General features: G+C 43.9%; 1 protein-coding gene across 4 annotated transcripts in view; it reads left to right on the forward strand.

Moving 5' to 3' along the window:
• Positions 1-19,815, forward strand: part of VPS41 (VPS41 subunit of HOPS complex) — a 259,609-nt gene that overhangs the window by 150,150 nt on the left and 89,644 nt on the right. For all 4 annotated transcript variants that reach the window (XM_058179680.1, XM_058179681.1, XM_058179683.1 and 1 more), the window contains 3 exons: positions 7,035-7,154; positions 8,675-8,821; positions 10,254-10,320. In XM_058179680.1, the coding sequence (XP_058035663.1) occupies positions 7,035-7,154; positions 8,675-8,821; positions 10,254-10,320 (334 nt within the window). The remainder of the gene's footprint in view (positions 1-7,034; positions 7,155-8,674; positions 8,822-10,253; positions 10,321-19,815) is intronic.

Raw genomic sequence — 19,815 nt, forward strand, 5'->3', positions numbered from 1 at the left:
GTGGCCAAGATCATAAAGAAATTTAACAGGATAGGTTCCACTCAGAACAAGCCTTGCCATGACTGACCAAAGAAGTTGAGTGCTCATGTTCCATGTCATATCCAGAGGTTGGCTTTGGGAAATAGACGTATGAGTGCTGCCAACATTGCTGCAGAGGTTGAAGGGGAATGGGGAGAGTCAGCCTGCCAATGCTCAGACTATACACCACACGCTTCATCAAATTGGTCTGGAGGGCTGTCATCCCTCTTCTAAAGATGAAGCACAAGAAAGTCCACAAACGGTTTGCTGCAAACAAGCAGCAAAGGACATGGATTTCTGGAACCATGTCCTGTGGTCCAATGAGACCAAGATAAACTTATTTGATTCAGATCAGAGGTGAAATGCTACCAGTTTGCACTGGTTCAGATGAACCGATAGTGATAAAAACTACCGGTTCAGGTGAACCAGTAGTAAAAAAAAAGTTACTGGTTTGTCCGAACTGGTATTTCCGACGATCAGCTGTGCCACACGGTTTATATTTAGTGAAGCTAAATTGCACGGCACAGCTATTCCCCCCCTCGCTGTGCTACTTGTCTTCCCAAGCCTCCTTTTTCTGCACAAAGCACGTGTTTGGCTCACATGTGCATGCATGCGTGTTTGGCATGCATGTGCATGTGTGCAGCATGCTTTTGGTGCACCCTGCACATGCATGCATGCAGCACACATTTGGCGCACATGCGCAGGTAGCAAATCAGTGGCAATCCGTGGATGATTTCATCCCGGTTCAGATGGTGTGTGACAGCAACCAGGTAGTACAAAGACAAGTGTGTCTTGCCTACAGTCAAGCATGGTGGTGGGTATGTCATGGTCTGGGGCTGCATGAGTGCTGCCAGCACTGGGGAGCTACAGTTCATTGAGGGAACCATGAATGCCAACATGTACTGTGACATACTGAAGCAGAGCATGATCTCCTCCCATTGGAGACTGGGCCACAGGGCAGTATTCCAACATGATAACAACCTCAAACATACCTCCAAAATGACCACTGCCTTGCTAAAGAAGCTGAGGGTAAAGGTGATAGATTGACCAAGCATGTCTCCAGACCTAAACCCTATTGAGCATCTGTGGGGCATCCTGAAATGGAAGGTGGAGGTGCACAAGGTCTCTAACATCCACCAGCTCCGTTACGTTGTCATGGAGGAGTGGACGAGGACTCCAGTGGCAACTTGTGAACCTCTGGTGAACTCTATGCCCAAGAGGGTTAAGGCAGTGCTGGAAAATAATGGTAGCCACATAAATATTGACACTTGGGGGCCCATTTGGACATTATCACTTAGGGGTATACTCATTTTTGTTGCCAAGGGTTTAAACATTAATGGCTGTGTGTTGCGCTAGGTTGGAGACCGGACGATAATTATCCAAAATAGCTGGGTCCAGGGAGGGCTTCTTGAGGAGGGTTCTCACCACCGCATCTTTCAAGGCGGCAGGGAAAACCCCTTCCAACAAAGAAGCGTTGATAATCCCCTGGAGCGAGCCTCGTGTCACCTCCTGAGTGGCCAGCACCAGCCAAGAAGGGCACGGGTCCAGTAAACATGTGGTGGCGTGGAGCCTCCCCAACAACCTGTCCATGTCCTCGGGAGTCACAAGATCATACTCATCCCAAACAAACTCAACAAGACGTGCCTCCTCCCTCTCACATGGATCATCCCAATTTCGGTCCAAGCCATCCCGGAGCTGAGCGATTTTATCGTATAGATAACCACTAAACTCCTCGGCTCGTCCCTGCAAAGGGTCATCCCGCACCTCCTGGTGAAGGAGAGAGCGGGTCACCCGAAACAGGGCGGCTGGGCGTATCTGCCAACACAATGAGGGTGGAAGCGTACGAACGCTTCGCCTCCCTCATTGCCACTAGGTAGGTCCTAGAATAAGACCTAACTAGTGTCCGATCAGCTTCGAAACGACTGGACCTCCAAGTACTCTCTAGACGTCTTCTCCGGCGTTTCATCTCCCTCAGCCCCTCAGAGAACCAAGGGGCCGGCTGAGATCTGCGCCGGGTCAGAGGCCGCAAAGGCACGACACGGTCCAAGGCTCCAGCCGCGGCCTGTTCCCAGGCCACAACTAGTTCCTCAGCCGTGCCGTGGGCCAGATCTTCAGGAAATGGCCCAAGCTCCGTCAGGAACCTCTCAGGGTCCATCAGGTGCCTGGGACGGAACCAACGTATAGGTTCCATCTCCCTGCGATGGTGGGTGGCGGTTCGGAAGTCCAGGCGAAGGAGGAAATGATCTGACCATGACATCGGTTCTGTTACTAAATCATCTAATTCCAGATCATTTAACCACTGTCCAGAGATATAAATTAGATCCAGCGTGCCTCCTCCCATGTGGGTAGGGCCATCATTTATTCGAATCAGGTCCAAGGCCGTCATGGAAGCCTGGAACTCCCGAGCTGCAGTCGATGACAAGCCGGTCGATGGCAGATTGAAATCCCCCATGACTATAAGTCTGGGGGTCTCAACCGCCACCCCGGCAAGTACCTCCAACAGCTCGGGTAGGGCTGTGGTCACGCAGTAAGGAGCCAGGTACGCGATCAACAGACCCAACTGATTCCTATGGCCCCACCTCACATAGAGGGATTCACAGCCGGCAATCTGAGGAACAGTGGCCTCCCTTGGCTCTAAATCTTCCTTAATAACCGCCACCCCCCCTACCTTGGGCCCTCGGTTGATGAAATGCTCGGAAACCCAGAGGGCACAGCTCAACGAGGGGGACCCCCCCCTCTGGGCCCAACCAGGTCTCCGTAATGCCCATAAGGTCCGCGGACTCCCCCTGAATAAGATCACAGATCAGGGGAGCTTTATTAACCACGGACCGAGCATTATATAACATCAACCGAAGACCCAAGCTCTGAGGATCATGGCCGCCTGAGGAACGGGTAGGGACTGAGGGGCCGGAGCACGTGATCGCTTTCAAACAGCAAGCACGTGCTCCCAACACTCGATACGACCCCTCTCCTCCGCCATATCTCCCACTTACCGTACAGATTGAACAACCCTCTACTCCTGGAACAAACCTCTCCCCCCCTGCCTTCAGACCAGATGCCATAAAGCCGCGAACAAGCACAGGGACTGGCTCCCTCCCCAAGGGTTATTTCCCCCACCCGTCATATCCCTCCCCCCTTTAAAAGACCCTTATTTAAAAATCTATTTAAAAATCCCCAAAGGTTCTTCTTGGCCGCATGCCACCTCTCTGGGTCCCAAGACCCTTCATTAAGGTAGGCCCTCGATAACGTGGAGGGCCATTCTTGCGAGGCGGGGGAATCTCGCAAGCGAAAAAGTTCGAAAGGTGAGTATCTCATAGAGAAAAAGGAGGCTAAAAGGTGGCATTGATCCTGATCAATGAAGTGATAAATAAATAAAAACTATTTCAGCTTAATTGGGTCCATTTTAGGGTCTGGTGCAAGATGGAAAAAAGTTCGACAATCAGTCACCCAGGCAAAAAGTCCTGGATAGAATAAATAGTCTGCTAGATGACAATCACAGACACCTTCAAAGCACACAGGACCAAGATAACACGGACCATAATAGGGGTTGGCGCGGCCTACAGGATATATCTCCCTCGTCCCTCCAGTTCCGTTATCGCCTCCATCACTCTGTCCCTCCACATGGCACAGCCCCATCTTAGGCATTCTGGAACAGTCCAACCAGATTTCATCCCCGAGGATCGCATCCACTTCTATCTTCCCCACCAATGTCCTCAGGCAAGGCTGGAATTGTCCGGGCAGCCAAAAGTTCCAAAAGTCAGCAGAAAACGGCCAAGGCAGCAGGAAACGCTGCAGAAGAAACCACCGTTGCTGGAAAATCATAGCTGCCACCATTGGAGAGTCCCAGCTGGCGATGGAAAACCTTATCGGCTATGGGAGAAACCCCCTCACCGATAGGTAAATCTCAGCTGGGAAGATGCCAATCCTAAGGAACCAATGGACAGCCGCCACCACCAGGAAGCCACCAGGAAGCCGCCCGACAGCGAACAGGATCCAGGCCGAAGCAACTAACGCAGGCTAGGACAGGCTGGAAACAGGCCGGACCGGGACGCTAGGCCGGGACACTGAAGCAGTCCGGGACACTGAAGCAGGCTGGGACGCTGGGGCAGGCCAGATCGAAACGCCGCCTCCACGCGCCAATGAAGGTAACTAGATAAACCGTTGTCGCCAAAAAGCCCCCAGCCAGTAAACAAACCTCTTGTTGCGGCCTTCAGCTGTCCTATTTCGGCCGGGACTGGCTAGGCCGATATGCCGCCCCCATGCGCCCAAAATGGACGCCGCCACACGCCGTTCGCCTCCCCGACTCAATTCTCAGCGACCAAAAGGTTTTCCCGAGGCCCGAAGGTCTCATTCGGTTGCCGAGACGTTCTAACTTCGAGTCGGGGAGCAGAACCGGCCTGGTGGCAGATCCGGGCGCCGCATTAACTCAGGATCTCTAGCCCATCATTCCTCGGCGAATCAAAAAGCCTCCATTTTCGCGCATGCGCGAAAATATATAAAATATATATAAAATATATAAAAGAATGGAAAAATTAATTGAAGTTAAGATATAAAATTGTAAAGAAGGTAAAAAAGAAGAAATATATTGTTTTTTAAAAATAATAATAATAAATAGTCCAGCAGATGGAATGTGAAAGATAGTATCGTTTATAAGTGAAAATGATTGTTATTGAGATGTAAAAGGAAGCCAAATTGAAATGTTAGCAAATGATGTATGATATTGGAAGAGAATAATAATTATTGATTTAAGAACAAAAAAACTCTAAGAAAATAAGAGGTGGAAGGTTGTAATAATTGATTGTAAGATATAAAGGGAATAAGATGAAGATAATATTAATAACCAAAATTATTGGGGAAGTTCAAGAAATATATCTAATAAATGAGAAAATTGGGGTTGCCTGGACACCAGAAATATTGAAATGAAAATAAATACAGCAATGGAGAGAGATAAGAAGAAAAAGAGAGATGAAAAGGGAGGAGGAGGGGGAGAGAAAGAAGAAAGGGAAAAGGAGAGGAGGAAAGGTAGGGGAAATAAGAGTAGAAGAGAAGATTAGAAAGGGAGGAAGTGGGGAGGAGGGGGGAAAGAAAGGGGAAGTAGAGAAGGAACAGGAGAGGAGAGAAGGAAGTAGGTAGGATGAAAGAAGGGAGGAAGAGGAATGAGAAGAAGAAAGCATAGCTGTGAAAAGGAAAAGATGAAATGGAAGAAAAGCAACCCCGAACATATTTGAATATATTTGGATAAAAATTGAAACAGTTAAAAAAGATGGATGAAAGAGAATGCATACCAATAAAAATGGAGAAATTAGAATTTGAGGGTGAAAGAAGATGAGACTTAGTGAAATGAGCAAGGAAATATTAGGATATGAATAAAAACTATGAAAAAAGAATACTTTGGCAAAAATTGTAACTAAGTAAAATTTATTTGAATATATTGAATTGTATAAGACATGATACCCTGTTCATAAATTATGTATGTGTGTGTGTGTGGGGGGGGGGAACTAAAAAAACCAATAAAAACTTGTTCAAAAAATATATATGATAAAAGCTGACTCAATAATAAATCTCAGCCTGAAACCCATGTCTAGATAATGAATTTCCTCCAGGATTCTTCTCACCTGCTGACTGACCATCTTCTCAACAAGCTTCACAAAGAATGGGAGTTTCATGACTGGTAATTAGTTATCAAAAATTACTGGGTTCAAGGATAGCTTCTTCTTTTTAAAAAATAATATTTATTAAATTTCCAAAAGTTAAAATACACAATATAATTGCATCTTGAGATATATATATATATCAAGATGCAACCACACAGCCAACCAACCCACTTACAGCAATACTACCCACCTCCCCACCAGTATTTATAGAGAGACGGCAGCTCCGACCACGCTTTGCTTGCACAAGCACAAAGCCGAAAGCACCAGCCTGAAGATGATGAGTGAGACCTCGTCGAAATGTTGCCATGTAAGGTTGAGATACTCTCAACCTTACATGGGAAAAGACCCGAATATGCCAAGAGCTGCATACCTATACCCATGAAAACCTACGAAAATGCATCAAAATTACATTACTCGTAACAGCTTTTCCTACATAGGTATCTCTTATCTTATTTAACCTCTATATACAGATTCTATTTCCAAGTATCTCTATAAACCAACATTCTTATTTAAATTATTTTAACCTCTATTCATAATTCAGTCTCATGGCAAAAATCTCCCTTAAGTTTTGTGCTTACTCTCCAGCCAGGAATACCATTTATTCCATATTCCAGGATAGCTTCTTAAGGGGGGAACATCACTTCCTCTTTCGAGGCTGGAGCCACTTCCTCAGTCAAAGGAGCTAATTCTGCTGCATGGGCATAATTGTGGTCCACCTTCCTGGCTGCTTTTACAGCTGAGTAGGATCCAGGATCCAGGTGACCAAACTGACAGCACAGAAAGTACTGTCCACTTCCTTAGGAGTCACCAGTTCAAATAATGTAAGCTGCAGCTAATAATATATTTTTTAAACCATAGAAATAGCAATGATGTGTATTTAGATGAAAAGTGAAGAGAAGGACTCCAGTTTTCCAATAGTTACACATAGAAAGGAAGGAATAAAAACATGAAGACAAAATATGTAAATCTCTGTAAATCTCCATGTTAATACGTATTTGCTGTAGTTATTTCCAGGTTTGCAATTGAAATTTGATATTGTCCATTTTACAAAGGTTCATATTTTGAAAGTATGACATTTAAATCATACTGGGTGATTTAGCTTTGTCAAACCATTCAAAAGCAAAAATTCTGGATTACGTTTTTGGCTATCCTATATTTTATGTAAAGCACTAAAATCTTACACTTTTATTTCTGCTTATATTGCCTATATTATATTTCTTGTTGCGGTCATTTAACAACTGAAGACATTGTGTCCTGTACTTTGAGAGAGAGAGAGAGAGAGAGAGAGAGATGATACACATAATATATATATCTATTCATATTAATCTATTTTTAAAATTTAAAAATTACTCTTCTACCCAGTTATTGTTATTTGAAAAGAATTGGATGAATAGATGGAAGCATTCTGTTTTACATGAAGGAGAGGGACCTATAAGAAGCGTGAAATGGAGAGGAAATCTGATTGCATGGGCCAACAATATGGTGAGTGTCATTACTTTAAATTCATATGGCTTCATATGTGTGAGAATGTGCATGAGAAAAATATTATGTATTTATATTTTAAAAACTGAAGGCAGAAAAGATAAGCCAGTAACTTGTTAAGACACATTGTTATTGTCATTCAGAAAATGTTTAGAAATTTAATTTGCAGAGGATGGTAGAACAAACTCTTATTTAGGATTCTTCAGCCCAAAACCATAGATTGTAGATTGCTTTATGAACAAAAACTGTTGACTTACTTATATGTAATCTTATATATTTCTCTTACCCTCTGCCGTGGTTTTAATGTAATTCTCACTTTTTGTTAGTAGGAAAACAAAAAACTGTAGAATAACTCAAAGTTCAGAAAAAAAATGTACTCCCATTCACTTTTCCGGAAACATAGTACTATCACATTCCTCCACAATTTGTCCTAAAATCAGTGCATTTTCTTTAAGGTGGAACTAGGAGACCTGTACCTTCCAAATATTCTAATTTGAACACTTCAAATTTCCTCACACCATAATCAATGGTGAAAAATTCTGGGACCTGTAGTTTAGAAACATTTAAAGGGACTAAGATGTGCAACCAGAAAAGTCATTATGTAGGCCCTTTAAAATACTACATCTTGTGAGTATTCAGTCATGCTGTAAAACTGATAAATATTCTTAAAAAAATTGAGGAAAGAAGGGGCTTTCTCCCCCTTACATAAAGTAGTTTAGAACAGTTTTGTAGACTCCTCCCATAGTTATAAGAGACAGAGATTTCTACTTCAAACATTCCTAGTTTAATTTTGACAATCTGTATTAAAACAGTGGAGCATCTTGTCAGTATATGCCTTTTTTCCTGAGAAAAAGAAATTGTAGCATTTACTTCTGTATCCTGTGATTTGAAATTATTGTTCAAACATATTGTCCAAATAATTTACAGTTTTGTAATTACAAAAGTGGAAGCATTGAACTGCTTATAGAGTTTCATCCCATGGTCATAGCCATATTCTGTTCAGTTCCCATAACAGAAAACATGATGCATTTGTACAGAATTTGTAATCAATTTTGCTAGCGTAAACAAAGCTAACTTCAAGAAAGAAATGAGTTTCTAAACAATATGCTTAGAAGATAGCACAAATTAATTCTCGCAATTTAAAGAACAGTGAAAAATAAATTCTTTCATATATTTTGTAAATCTTATCACACGTTTGTAGTTTTTTTGCAGAATAAGAAATACAAAAAGGAAAGATCAATGTGCATGTATATTTGTATGTATATGTAAGTTTTGATTGTAAACTGGGGCAGCAAAGCAAAATTACATAACTGATTCCCTTGTTTACTTAAATATTTTAAAGAGCTTGTTGTTGAAGAAAATTTACATTAAGTTTTCTGCCAAATTCTTCCAATCGTTCACCAAAATATTGTTTGTGCTCCAATAGGATAGTGCTGCCACCTTGATATAGCTGGTGATACTTCTATGTTTTGTGTGTAAAATGTCACACAGAATTCTCTTACTGTGTATTAAACTTCCAGGGCGTGAAGATATTCGACATGATTGCTAAGCAAAGAATCACCAATGTGCCAAGAGACGATATAAGCCTTCGTCCTGATATGTATCCCTGTAGCCTTTGCTGGAAAGATAATTTAACACTGATTATTGGCTGGGGAAATTCAGTAAAGGTACAATTACCTGTCTTTGTAATAAATGCTTGCTGCTATCACAGACAAACAGAGGATTATTTCTGAAAAGCAAAAGCAATAGGGAGGGGAAAAAAAGAAGGAAATTTGATTTGACTACTGTGCAGAGAACTCCTGCTGCCATAGAAATGTCATTGAGCTGACCTTCATAAGAAGGAATAATGACAAATGCTCAGTGGTCAGATAGATTTCTCTAAGATGTGTGAGTAGGCAAGACTGGGACGATCTTCCTCTTTTCTTTTCCAACAGTGTGCTTCGAGGCTGCTAAAAGTGTTTTGGGTTTCATTAACTGCTTAGTTTGGAAAGGAAGTACATAAGCTGCATGTTTTATCAACTATTTTCCATCAGTTTTAACTTTAGTGAGTAATGAATCCTGGGAGATAGAACACATGCTTTCTTAGAGGGGTTATGGAGGGGGCAGACACAACAGTTTTCTACCAAACAATTGCCCTTCATTTCTAACCAAAAGACCCAAAAGGACAGGACTTTAACCTCTCTTTCGTGGTAATTAGTACCATTGAATATAATGGCACTTGAGTAGACATTGTGAATCCTAAGAAATGTTTGAAAGTTGTATGATGTATATAAAAATGTTGTATATAAAAATGCTTATTTTCTTGACCAACCAAAACATATATTCATATGAATTTAAAACAGTGCTAAAAACATGGAAATAATTATTTTGTGGCAAAAATAAAAATAAGTAACTAAGAATCATAGTTCTACCACTTTCCATAGACAAAAATCTTTCTTGGATGCATCTGAGGCAAAAAAAATCTACAGAACTACAAACAGCATAAATTTGGTAGATTTCAAAATGACAAAGGACTTTTTGTCGGTTTTACCATTTACAGTCTGACAGAGTTGCTAATCTGACATCTATAAAAGCTACGATACTTAACTTAATGTTATACTTCAAATTTAAACAAGAACAAACTTTTACAGATGCTTTCTGAAACATTTATGTACTTTATATGCTGCTCCTTCTAGGATTGGTCTCTTAAATTGTAATATTTACTAAATTATTTATTTATTTATTTTATTTATTTATTAAATTTTTATACCGCCCTTCTCCCAAAGGACTCAGGGCGGTGTACAGCCAAAGATAAAACACAAGATATATACAATTAAAACCAACATTTAAAACATAGCAGATTACAAAAGGCTGGTAATTAAAATTTAGATTTAAAAATTTAAAAATATTAATAAAAACCCCAAATTAAAATTCAAAACTATTATGCCAGTCCCGCTTGAATGAATAAGTGTGTTTTTAGCTCACAACGGAAGGTCCGAAGATCATTATAATTATAATCTTACAGTAACATTATTGTGGTTAGGCACCTTTGCCAATACATCAGTATAATCTCACACTATTTTCTAAAACAAGTAATAATTAATACGATTTTCTTTATAGATATGTTCAGTGAAAGAACGACATGCAAGTGAAATGCGGGATCTACCTAGTCGTTATGTGGAAATAGGTACGAATGAAACATTTTTGTGAGTTAACTTATAATAAATACTAGTTTTTACAATTAAACATTCAAAATCACAAAGTTTTCCTCTTTTTCAAAAAGTCTTTACTTGCAGTACTATGTATTTAGTACATTCAAAGTATTTCAGAGGAGAATTAATTTGATCTAGTAATTAAGACACCTAGCTGGAAATCAGGAGACTGTCAGTTGTGGTCCTATTTAAGGCATGAAAGTTAGCTGGGTGAAGTTAGGCCACTTACTCTCTATGGTATCACATTCTATCACGCCCAAATGAAAAGCTGGTTGATAAATTTCTTTTTCAACCAATTAATTAACATTTGGTTGATTTAAAAAAAATCAACAAAAAGAAAACAAACCAATGGAAGAAAACACTGATGGAAGAAAATAATTGGGAAAAAACAAATCAATGTATTTGAGACATGATACTGGCTTATTCTGTAAATAGGAAGTTGTTAGAAATTGGTAGTCCAAACTTATAGATATGAGACCCAGTTTACTAAACCAATATACAAAATATGGATGAAATGCATGCTCACTTAATCATAAAAAGGTAAAGGTTCCCCTCGCACATACGTGCTAGTCGTTCCCGACTCTAGGGGGAGGTGCTCATCTCCGTTTCAAAGCCAAAGAGCCAGCGCTGTCTCTGTGGTCATGTGGCCGGCATGACTCAATGCCAAAAGCGCACGGAACACTGTTACCTTCCCACCAGAGGTGTTTCCTATTTTTTCTACTTGCATTTTTTACGTGCTTTCGAACTGCTAGGTTGGCAGAAGCTGGGACAAGTAACGGAGCTCACCCCGTTACACAGCAGCACTAGGGATTCGAACTGCTGATCTTTCAATCGACAAGCTCAGCGTCTTAGCCACCACGTCCCTACCACTTAATCATACATGAGGATAAATCAGAGGTTATATTGTCATATAATATGGGTATTTCATTGTTATGCATAGGGTAATATTTGGGTATGTGCAGTATTCTTCCTATTGCTGCAGTGTAACTTTTAGAACAAGAATAGATGATTGATGCTATTCAAGCCAAAGAATACTTTGTTATAAATGTGCCGAATATATATTACAAAAGTGGAATATTTTGGAATATTTTACTTCTTTATCTTCCCTTTCCCAGCCCACATCTTCCTTATGTCAGGGTTCCAAGTAACACCCCCAATAGAAATAAGACTCCGAAGCAGGCATTTCCTTAAAGTTCAATTTTATTAGAAATGTCATATTAGCACATCTGGGAAAACCCAAATCTGAAAGTCTCCTGGGTTTTCCCCACCCAAAGTCCCTTCCCCTGCACCCGCATGTCCATCATATGGTCCAGTCAAGTCACCACCCTAACTGGAGTTGTTTCCCAGTCATACCTCCCCAGGTGCAGGCTGAAGGTCCTTGACTCCCAGAGAAAAAATGTTGTTATCATTATACATCTCACTCCGTCTCCATCCAACCCCACTTCCATTTCCCACAGCATGCCCATCCAGCAACTGTGGTAGCTCTGAAGATCTAAAGAAAAAGATGGCCTCCAGGGCTGACAGGCTACTCCCCCCTCAGCCGATGAGCATGTCCTGAAATGAGATGAATATAGGAGGTTAGTCCAGACAGTCCCTAATCACCTCTCTCCCCAAGGATGATCCAAATTTTTCTTAACTTCATAATGGGTTTCTCCTTGCACTACCATTGGTTTAGGTGCTGGGTGGTCCTGTGGTCTCAGTCTTGAACTAACAGCAGGCTTCAGCAAGCTGCTGTGGAAGACTGGATGTAGTTTCCCTAATAGGCATACAAGGCTAAGTTGAACTGTTACTGGGTTAATCACTTTCTCTATTGGAAACGGTCCTAAGAAGTTCTAGCTTTTGCTGGGCAATTTCAATTTAATGTATTTGGTGGACAGGTAAATGCAATCTCACACGTGAAAGGGAAGTTGAAGAAATTGGTGTTTATCTGATTGTTTTTTGAATGCTTCTGCTGCCTCTGCTAGTGCTTTCTTGGTGTTTTCCCAACTCTTGAGCAACTCCATCCATTCGGCTAGACAGGCTCTCTCGGCAGCTCAGGCATGGGAATCAATTCCATGCCATTTGTGACTTGAAAGGGAGTTAATCCGGTGCTGCTATGCACTGTGTTGTTATAAACCACTTCTGCAAAAGGCAACAGAACTGCCCAATTTTTCTTGTTGTAATCCACATAGCATTTTATGTACTCCTCTACCACGGCGGTCATACATTCCGCGGTTCCGTTTGTGCTCAGATGAAAAGCCAAGCTGAGTCCCTGAGTTGACCCGATGGATTTCAGAAATTCTCTCTGGAATTTAATGACGAACTGAATGCCTCTGTCTGAGATTATCCTGCGGGGCACTCCTTTCAGCCGGTAGATTTGCTTGATGAACATCTTAGCCAGTTTGCTGGCTGAGGGCAATCTGGAGCAGGCAATAAAGTGGGCTTGCTTAGAGAATAAGTCAATCACAGTCCAGATGACTGTGTTTTCCTCCACTCTCTGGGAGCTTGACTATAAAGTCCATAACGATCTCCCAGGGCCGGCTGGAGTCAGCTACTTGTTGGAGATGTCCGGGAGGTTTTCCTGCCCTCACCTTCATAGTGGTGCATGTAGCACAATTTTTTACATAATCCTCTACATCGGCTTTCATTTTCAGAACTCCCTCTGGGCTAAGTAGAGAGTTTTTAGGAAGCCAAAGTGACCGGCCAGTCGGGAGTCATGGCTGTGTTGTAGGACCTGCAGCCTCAAGCTGGTGGGGACACATAGCTTGGACTCTTTCCAAGCTACTCCGTCTCTCATGGTCAGGATGTCCCAGTTTTCATTAAACCACTGATCAGCTGGAAGCGCAGCTTTTAGCACAGCTGTCAGTTGCCCTGCTCTGGGGTCATTTGGCATTTGGTTTGGCCCCTGGTGGTGACTTGTGCAGCTGGTTGAGGATGGGGGATGATTGCATGGACAACTTCCTTCGACTATCGAATTGTGGCTTTCTGGATAATGCATCTGCTAGCAGGTTTTTCCCTCCTGGGATATATTTTACTTCAAAGTTAAACCATTTGAAATACTGTGTCCAGAGGACTTGTTTGGGAGAGAACTTTTGGGGGGTCTTTAGGGCCTCGAGATCTTTGTGATCAGTCCAGACTTCAAAAGGCACTTTACTTCCTTCTAGGAAGTGCCTCCAGGAGAGAAGAGCCCAGCAGACTGCATAAGCCTCATTCTCCTGAGAGCTTCCAGGAGAGTCCAAGAATGGGTTGACTTGTCTGTTCTGCCCAGAGACTGAGCTATCAACTTTGTGGCCACGCCCCCATCGTCATCCTCTCTGGCCCAGTTTCGGCTCAGTCTCAGCCCTGAAGAGATGTGTCAACTGGAATTCTTGGACTCTCATGACAGTTTTTTCTTTGCATTGCGGGATTCTGAGTGCAGGATTATGAAAGGAGCCGCAGCTTGCCACCGCACATGCCATTTACCTCATTGCGCCACCAGCCTGTCATCCGAGCGTTCAGCAGCTTGAGATTGCCACATCACACAACCGCACTCTCCCTTTGCCCGGTGGGATCGCCGGATAAACATCCAATCATCTGGCCACTCCAATTCAGCTGGGAAAACAACAATCATCACTGAGTGTGCCTCAGTGGGGATTTGGGTGGAGAAACACCTTCTCTTCTTCAGAGCGGAGCACATCACGGGAATAGCAAATATGCAGGCAGACTGCCTCAGCAGGTTCACAATAAACCATTCCAAATGGAGGTTACATCCTGACCTCTTCAGGGAGCTATCCGAGAGATTTGATCAGCTGGTGGTGAACATTTTCGCCTCCCCGATGAATGCTCAATTATCATGATATTTCACCAGATTTGCAACACCAGGAGCAGAAGGGACCAACGCTCTCCACAGCCCATGACCCAGGGGTCTGCTGTATGCCTTCCCCCCTCTTTTCCTCATTCCAGGGGTCATTCAGAAGGTATTGGCAGAGAGGGAAAAGATCTGTTGTGTCTCGTCCGCTTTCACCGCAGCCAGGGCCTTCTTATCTGCTTCCGAACGCTGAGGAATGTCCTAGTATGCCTCCCGGCCCTAGCCCTGGCTCCATGCCCAGACAGGCTGAGGAGGAAGAAGTACCTCCAGCCCCCAGCTCTGGCTCCATGCCCAGGCAAACGGAGCAACTAGACCCCTCCCCCTCCCCCACAGCATGTGAGCCTGAGGGAGGTCAATTACCAACAGCTGCAGACTGGAGTGACCCTCGCTTCAGAAGAATTGATAGGCGGCGGCAACAGAAGGAAGGGAGGGGCAGGCTGGATAAGTGCTGAGTCATGGAGCCACACCCCATGGCCTATATAAAGGATCTGCTTTCTGGCATTCTCTGAGTCAGGCAAAGTCTAACATATCTTGCTGAAGTCACTTTCTGGTCTCCTGCCTGCCTTGAGAACTTTGCTAGGACTTTGGCAGAGCTGCAGAGGCACGCCTGATTCAGATTTCCCTGACCCGGCCGTCAGCGGAGGAGTGGGACATGACAAGATCCTGTCCTTGCTCTCCACTGGCCCAGATGTCCGTGGTTCGCAGACCTGGTTGGCCTTTCGATTTCTCAGCCCTAGAGGATTCCTCAGGAGACAATCTTCCTCAATCAGGGCGTCTTGGTCCATCCGGAGCCACAGTGGCTCCAACTGATCATCTGGCAATTGAGAGGAGCCTGCTGAGGAAGGACAATTACTCCTCCAAGGTAATAGAGACAATTCAGGCTTCAAGAAAGCCATCTACAAACAGAATGTACAATTCTATTTGGACAGCTTTTACTAGCTGGTGTCTTAAAGGGAACATTGTTCCACCTCAGCGTCAGTACCACAAATCCTGGATTTCCTTCAGGAAGGACTAAACAAGGACCTGTCGCACAACACCATCTGCAGGCAAGTGGCAGCCCTTTCAAAGTTGTTGGTGTGTGGGGAACAGAAATCTCTGGCTCACCGCCCAGTTATTTGGAGATTTATCAAGGGGGCAGCAAACCTGAAACCGCCTATGATTCACAGGTACTGCACTTGGGACTTATCTAAGGTCCTATAGACCCTAACCTCTGCACCCTTTGAGCTGTTATGGACTGTGAGCTTGTTTTCCTTTAAGGTCATGTTCCTTGTGGCTATCACCTCAGCCAGGCGCATATCAGAACTGGCAGCTCTTTCAATCAGAAAGGACTTATGCCATCAGAACAGGATGGTCCTCAGGATGGATCCCTCCTTCATCCCCAAAGTGAACTCCTGGTTCCATAGGGCCCAGGAGATCATTTTGCCAGACTTCTGCCCAGGGCCAACTCATGCCCTGGAGAAGAAATGACATACCTTGGATGTAAGAAGGGCCATCTGAATTTACATCAAGAGGACATACTCTACTAGGAAGATGAAGGCACTGTTCATGTCTTTCCATCCTTCATCAAGGGGTGCCAAGGTAACTCCTTCAATAATAAGCCATTGGCTGAGGGCTTGTATAGCTACGGCCTATTTGGTACAGGTCTTACCAGCTCCCAGAGGGGTGACTGCCCATTCTACAAGAAGTGCAGCCACAACGGCGGTGTGAGCGACACAAGCGTCCATTGAAGACATTTGCAGGGCGGCGATGGGCTTCTCCCTCACTCTTTATTCCTCATTACAAGTTAGATGTTTTCACTTCGATGGAAGCATCCTTTGGATGGAGGGTCCTGCAAAGAGTGCATGAGGATAGGAGGACTTCCGACCAAGTGGCATCCCACCCTTAGATCTTTGGTAAGTCCCATTCTTGGACTCTCCCAGGAGGTCTCAGGAGAAGTGGGTGTTGGTCTTACCTGATACGCCTTTTCTCTGAGTAACCCTGGGAGAGTCCAAATCCGCCCTGGCGACCATTTGGTCTCTGTCACTTGGTCACTGTCAGGAGCTGTCACTTAACAGTTGAGATTTGATTTCATAGCTGTGTCCTCCCCGAAACTGGGCCAGAGCGGATGACGATGGGGGCATGGCCACAAATTTATTTATTTATTTATTTATTTATTTATTTATTTATTTATTTATTTATTTATTTATTTATTTATTTATTTATTATTTATTTATTTGATTTTTATACCGCCCTTCTCCCGAAGGACACAGGGCGGTTTACAGCCAACATAAGAACAGTTTTATAAATAGAATTAAAAAACATTTTAAAAATCTTATTCAATTTGGCTCACCCCAAAGTTGACAGCTCGGTCTCTGGGCAGAACTGACAAGTCAACCCATTCTTGGACTCTCTCTTGGACTCTTTCAGAGCTACTCAGAGAAAGGGCATATCAGGTAGGACCAATGCCCTTTCTGCCATATTGCCCACTGTTTCTCAATGTCGGTGAGTTTTTGGACACATACGCATAGGGCAAAAGCCGTCCCCGGGGATCCTTTTGCAGAAACACTGCTGCCATGGCTACGTCGCTGGCGTCGGCTTGAACGATGAACAGGGTTGGGGTGCTCCTGGCAAAGAGTTTTTTTAACTTCTCAAATGCTTTTTAGCAATCTAGCGACCAGGCCAGTGGTTGGGTTGGATGCGGTTTCGCAAAGGGGGGGCTGTTTTCAGTAGAAATAAGGCTATTTCTGCAAATGCTGGAATGAATTGCCTATAGAAGTTTGCGACCCGCAAGAAGCTCTGGAGTTGCTTGCGGGTTCATGGGAGTTGCCAGTCCAGAATTGTTTTCATTTTCCCTAGATCCATCTCGATCCTCTTACTTGACACTTGGCCCAGATAGTCTAGGGAAGTCTTTGGAACTCACGTTTAGAAAGCTTCGCATAGAGCTTCGCGCCTAGGAGTTTTTTTAGTACCTGCTGCACTAATTTAATGTGTTCTTCCAGTGTCTCACTAAGCATGAGAATGTCATTCAGGTAAACTAGACCTCCTTGTACAGATGTACATGCAGCACCTCATTGATTAGCTACATGAATACGGTGGGGGCTCCCTGGAGCCTGAACGACATGACCTTAAATTGGAAGCTGTCCAGTGGGCAGTTGAATGCGATCTTCCATTTGTCCCCTTTCCTAATCCATATCCAGTAGTAGGCTTCTCTTAGGTTCAGCTTAGTGAACACCTTGCCCTTCGCTAAGTGACTTAGCATATCTTTCAGGGGGAGTGGGTAGGTGTTCTCCACTCACATGGCATTATTTCTGAGAAAATCCACACAAAGCCTCATCCCCCTGTCTTTTTTCTCTTTGAACAGCACCAGGCCATCACTTTGGATTTGGCGGGTTGAATGACACCCCTAGCTAAAATGGCGTCAATGTATTTTCTCAATTGAGTCATTTCTTAGGGGTCATGGAATACATTTTGGGCTTTGGCAACTTGGCTCCCAGTACGAACTCAATCATGCAGTCAGCAGGGGGCGGGAGTTGCAGTCCTTCTCACTAAAGGCGGCCATCAAATCCCAATATTAGTTGGGCACCTGAGGACAGCCAAGGAGCCATCTGTGGCAGCTGCAGCACTCTCCAGTCGACTGGGGCTGCAAGGGGTTGATGCCTGTTGGCATTTATTCGGAGGAACTGGTGGCAATAGGTCAATGACTATTCTTAGCTTTTGGTAGCCATCTTCCCACTTGATGGTTGGGCCCCACTTGTCCAGCCAAGTGAGGCCTAATATGATCGATTCAGTCATTTTGGGGGCTACTATGAAACATATGAGTTCCTGGCGATGTCCCATCTCCAATCTAATGAGCTCCGTGACTAAGGTGGCTGAGGCTCCTCCTATTAGTGTCCCATCAACCTTCTCAAAGTGTATGGGATGCACCAGGCGCTTTGTGCTTATCCCTAGCTTTTGGACAATTGGGAGGCGGATTAGACACCTGGTACAGCCGGTGTCTATAATGGCCTCTATGCCCCCCAGGGCCCCAGTTCTTGGCACTACTATTCAGGACTTAATGGAGAAGGGGCAGATGGCTTCACTTACCATCGGATCCTCTTCCCCACTGTTCTCACTGGTGGAGCCCGGAGTGGGTTCTGAAGCTGGAGTTTCCTCCTCTCCAGCAGAAAGGGGAGGAACCTCAACAGCTTGTCGGGTGATCCTTCCCTTGTCTGGCGGTTTCCTTGGGATTTTCCTTCCCCGGGATGCTGATGGAGTTCAGAGTTGAGGGATTGGAGCAGGATGAAAGTGGTGAATCCATTCTTGCTTTCCTTAGCCTTTTTTATACCATTGACTGTGGTATCTTTTTGGACTGACTTAGTGATTTGAGGATGGGCAGCAGAGTTTTGTGCTGGTTCATCTCGTTCCTCAAGGCTGGTCCCAATCGGTGTTGATAGAGAACAAAAGGTTCAGCTCATGGCCCCTTCTTTGTAGTGTGCCACAGACTTAATGTCAAGGTTCCAGAAAAACCTCTTCTGCATAAAAAAACCTCAGAAGCCATTGTTTTCCAGAGTTCTTTACTAGCATGAGGAAACTGGCACACGATGAGTGAAATTCCAAAACTGAATTTCCGGATTCTTTTCTCCAGTTATACAAACCCCAAGAGTCCCATCCCCCTGACCCCTTTGATGGTCACATGGTCCCACGTTCTCCCAGTTCATTCGAATATCTTCTTGCCACTCTTCCTGCAGATGTGAACACCATCCGACCTTGACCGCTTGAAGAATGTTACCATACCCCTCAGCCCCCCTTCCTCCCCTCAGGGGAAAAATGTGGCAGCGTCTGGAACCCTAAAGTCTAATACATTCTCCATTCCTTTTTAATATCTAGATGAAATTACTGGATGAGATAATCCATCACCATAGATGAAATATCAAAAAATATTGTGATGATAGCCATCTCAGATGAAGTGAGTAATGCTGTGGACATTCTTTCACCATGTCTAGAGGCTGTGGGGGCCTGGATGGGAACAACATACTTCAGGTGAACCCTGATAAGGTGGAGTGGCTATTGGCTACTGGATTCACCACCTTCATCCTGTTCCTTCCAGAAATCACCCATGTGTGTGACCAATGTTGTTTCTGTCCCTTATCCAGAATGTTATCCAGAATGGTAGGTCCAGCGATGGCTTCTTGAAGAGGGGATATACCAGGGCCTTTTCAAAAGGAACTAGAACTGACTTCAGGTTGACATTGTGGCAATATCAGACACAAGGAATGGGTCTCCGCATTCCCTGTGCTGACTTCTCCCTGTTTGTGGGCTCCGAGAGGAGCCAAAGCCACCCTGTAGGGGCAGTGAAGCAAAGGGGGGCACCCTATGAAGTCGAGGAGAGTCGCAGCTGTCCTGTCTGACGGGGGGGGAAGGTTTCCTTCTCAGCCACAGCAAGAAGAAGAGGCAGCCAAAAGAGACTGCCACAAACCAAGGAACAACTAAGACTGGTGCTGGAGTGAAGTAGGTGAACTGTGCTGGAACTGGGGGAGAGGATTTCTTTTTGCCTTAATTTTAACCCCAAAGAATAATTTAGAACTATTTGCTCAGAATTATTTTTAAAGCACCGTCTAAGCATTCTGAGAAAATACCAAACCATAAGGGGAAGGCACAAAGAGAAAAATAATAAATATTGAAATAG

This window comes from Ahaetulla prasina, chromosome 4 (genome assembly GCF_028640845.1).
Source record: "Ahaetulla prasina isolate Xishuangbanna chromosome 4, ASM2864084v1, whole genome shotgun sequence".
Lineage (NCBI taxonomy): Eukaryota > Metazoa > Chordata > Lepidosauria > Squamata > Colubridae > Ahaetulla > Ahaetulla prasina.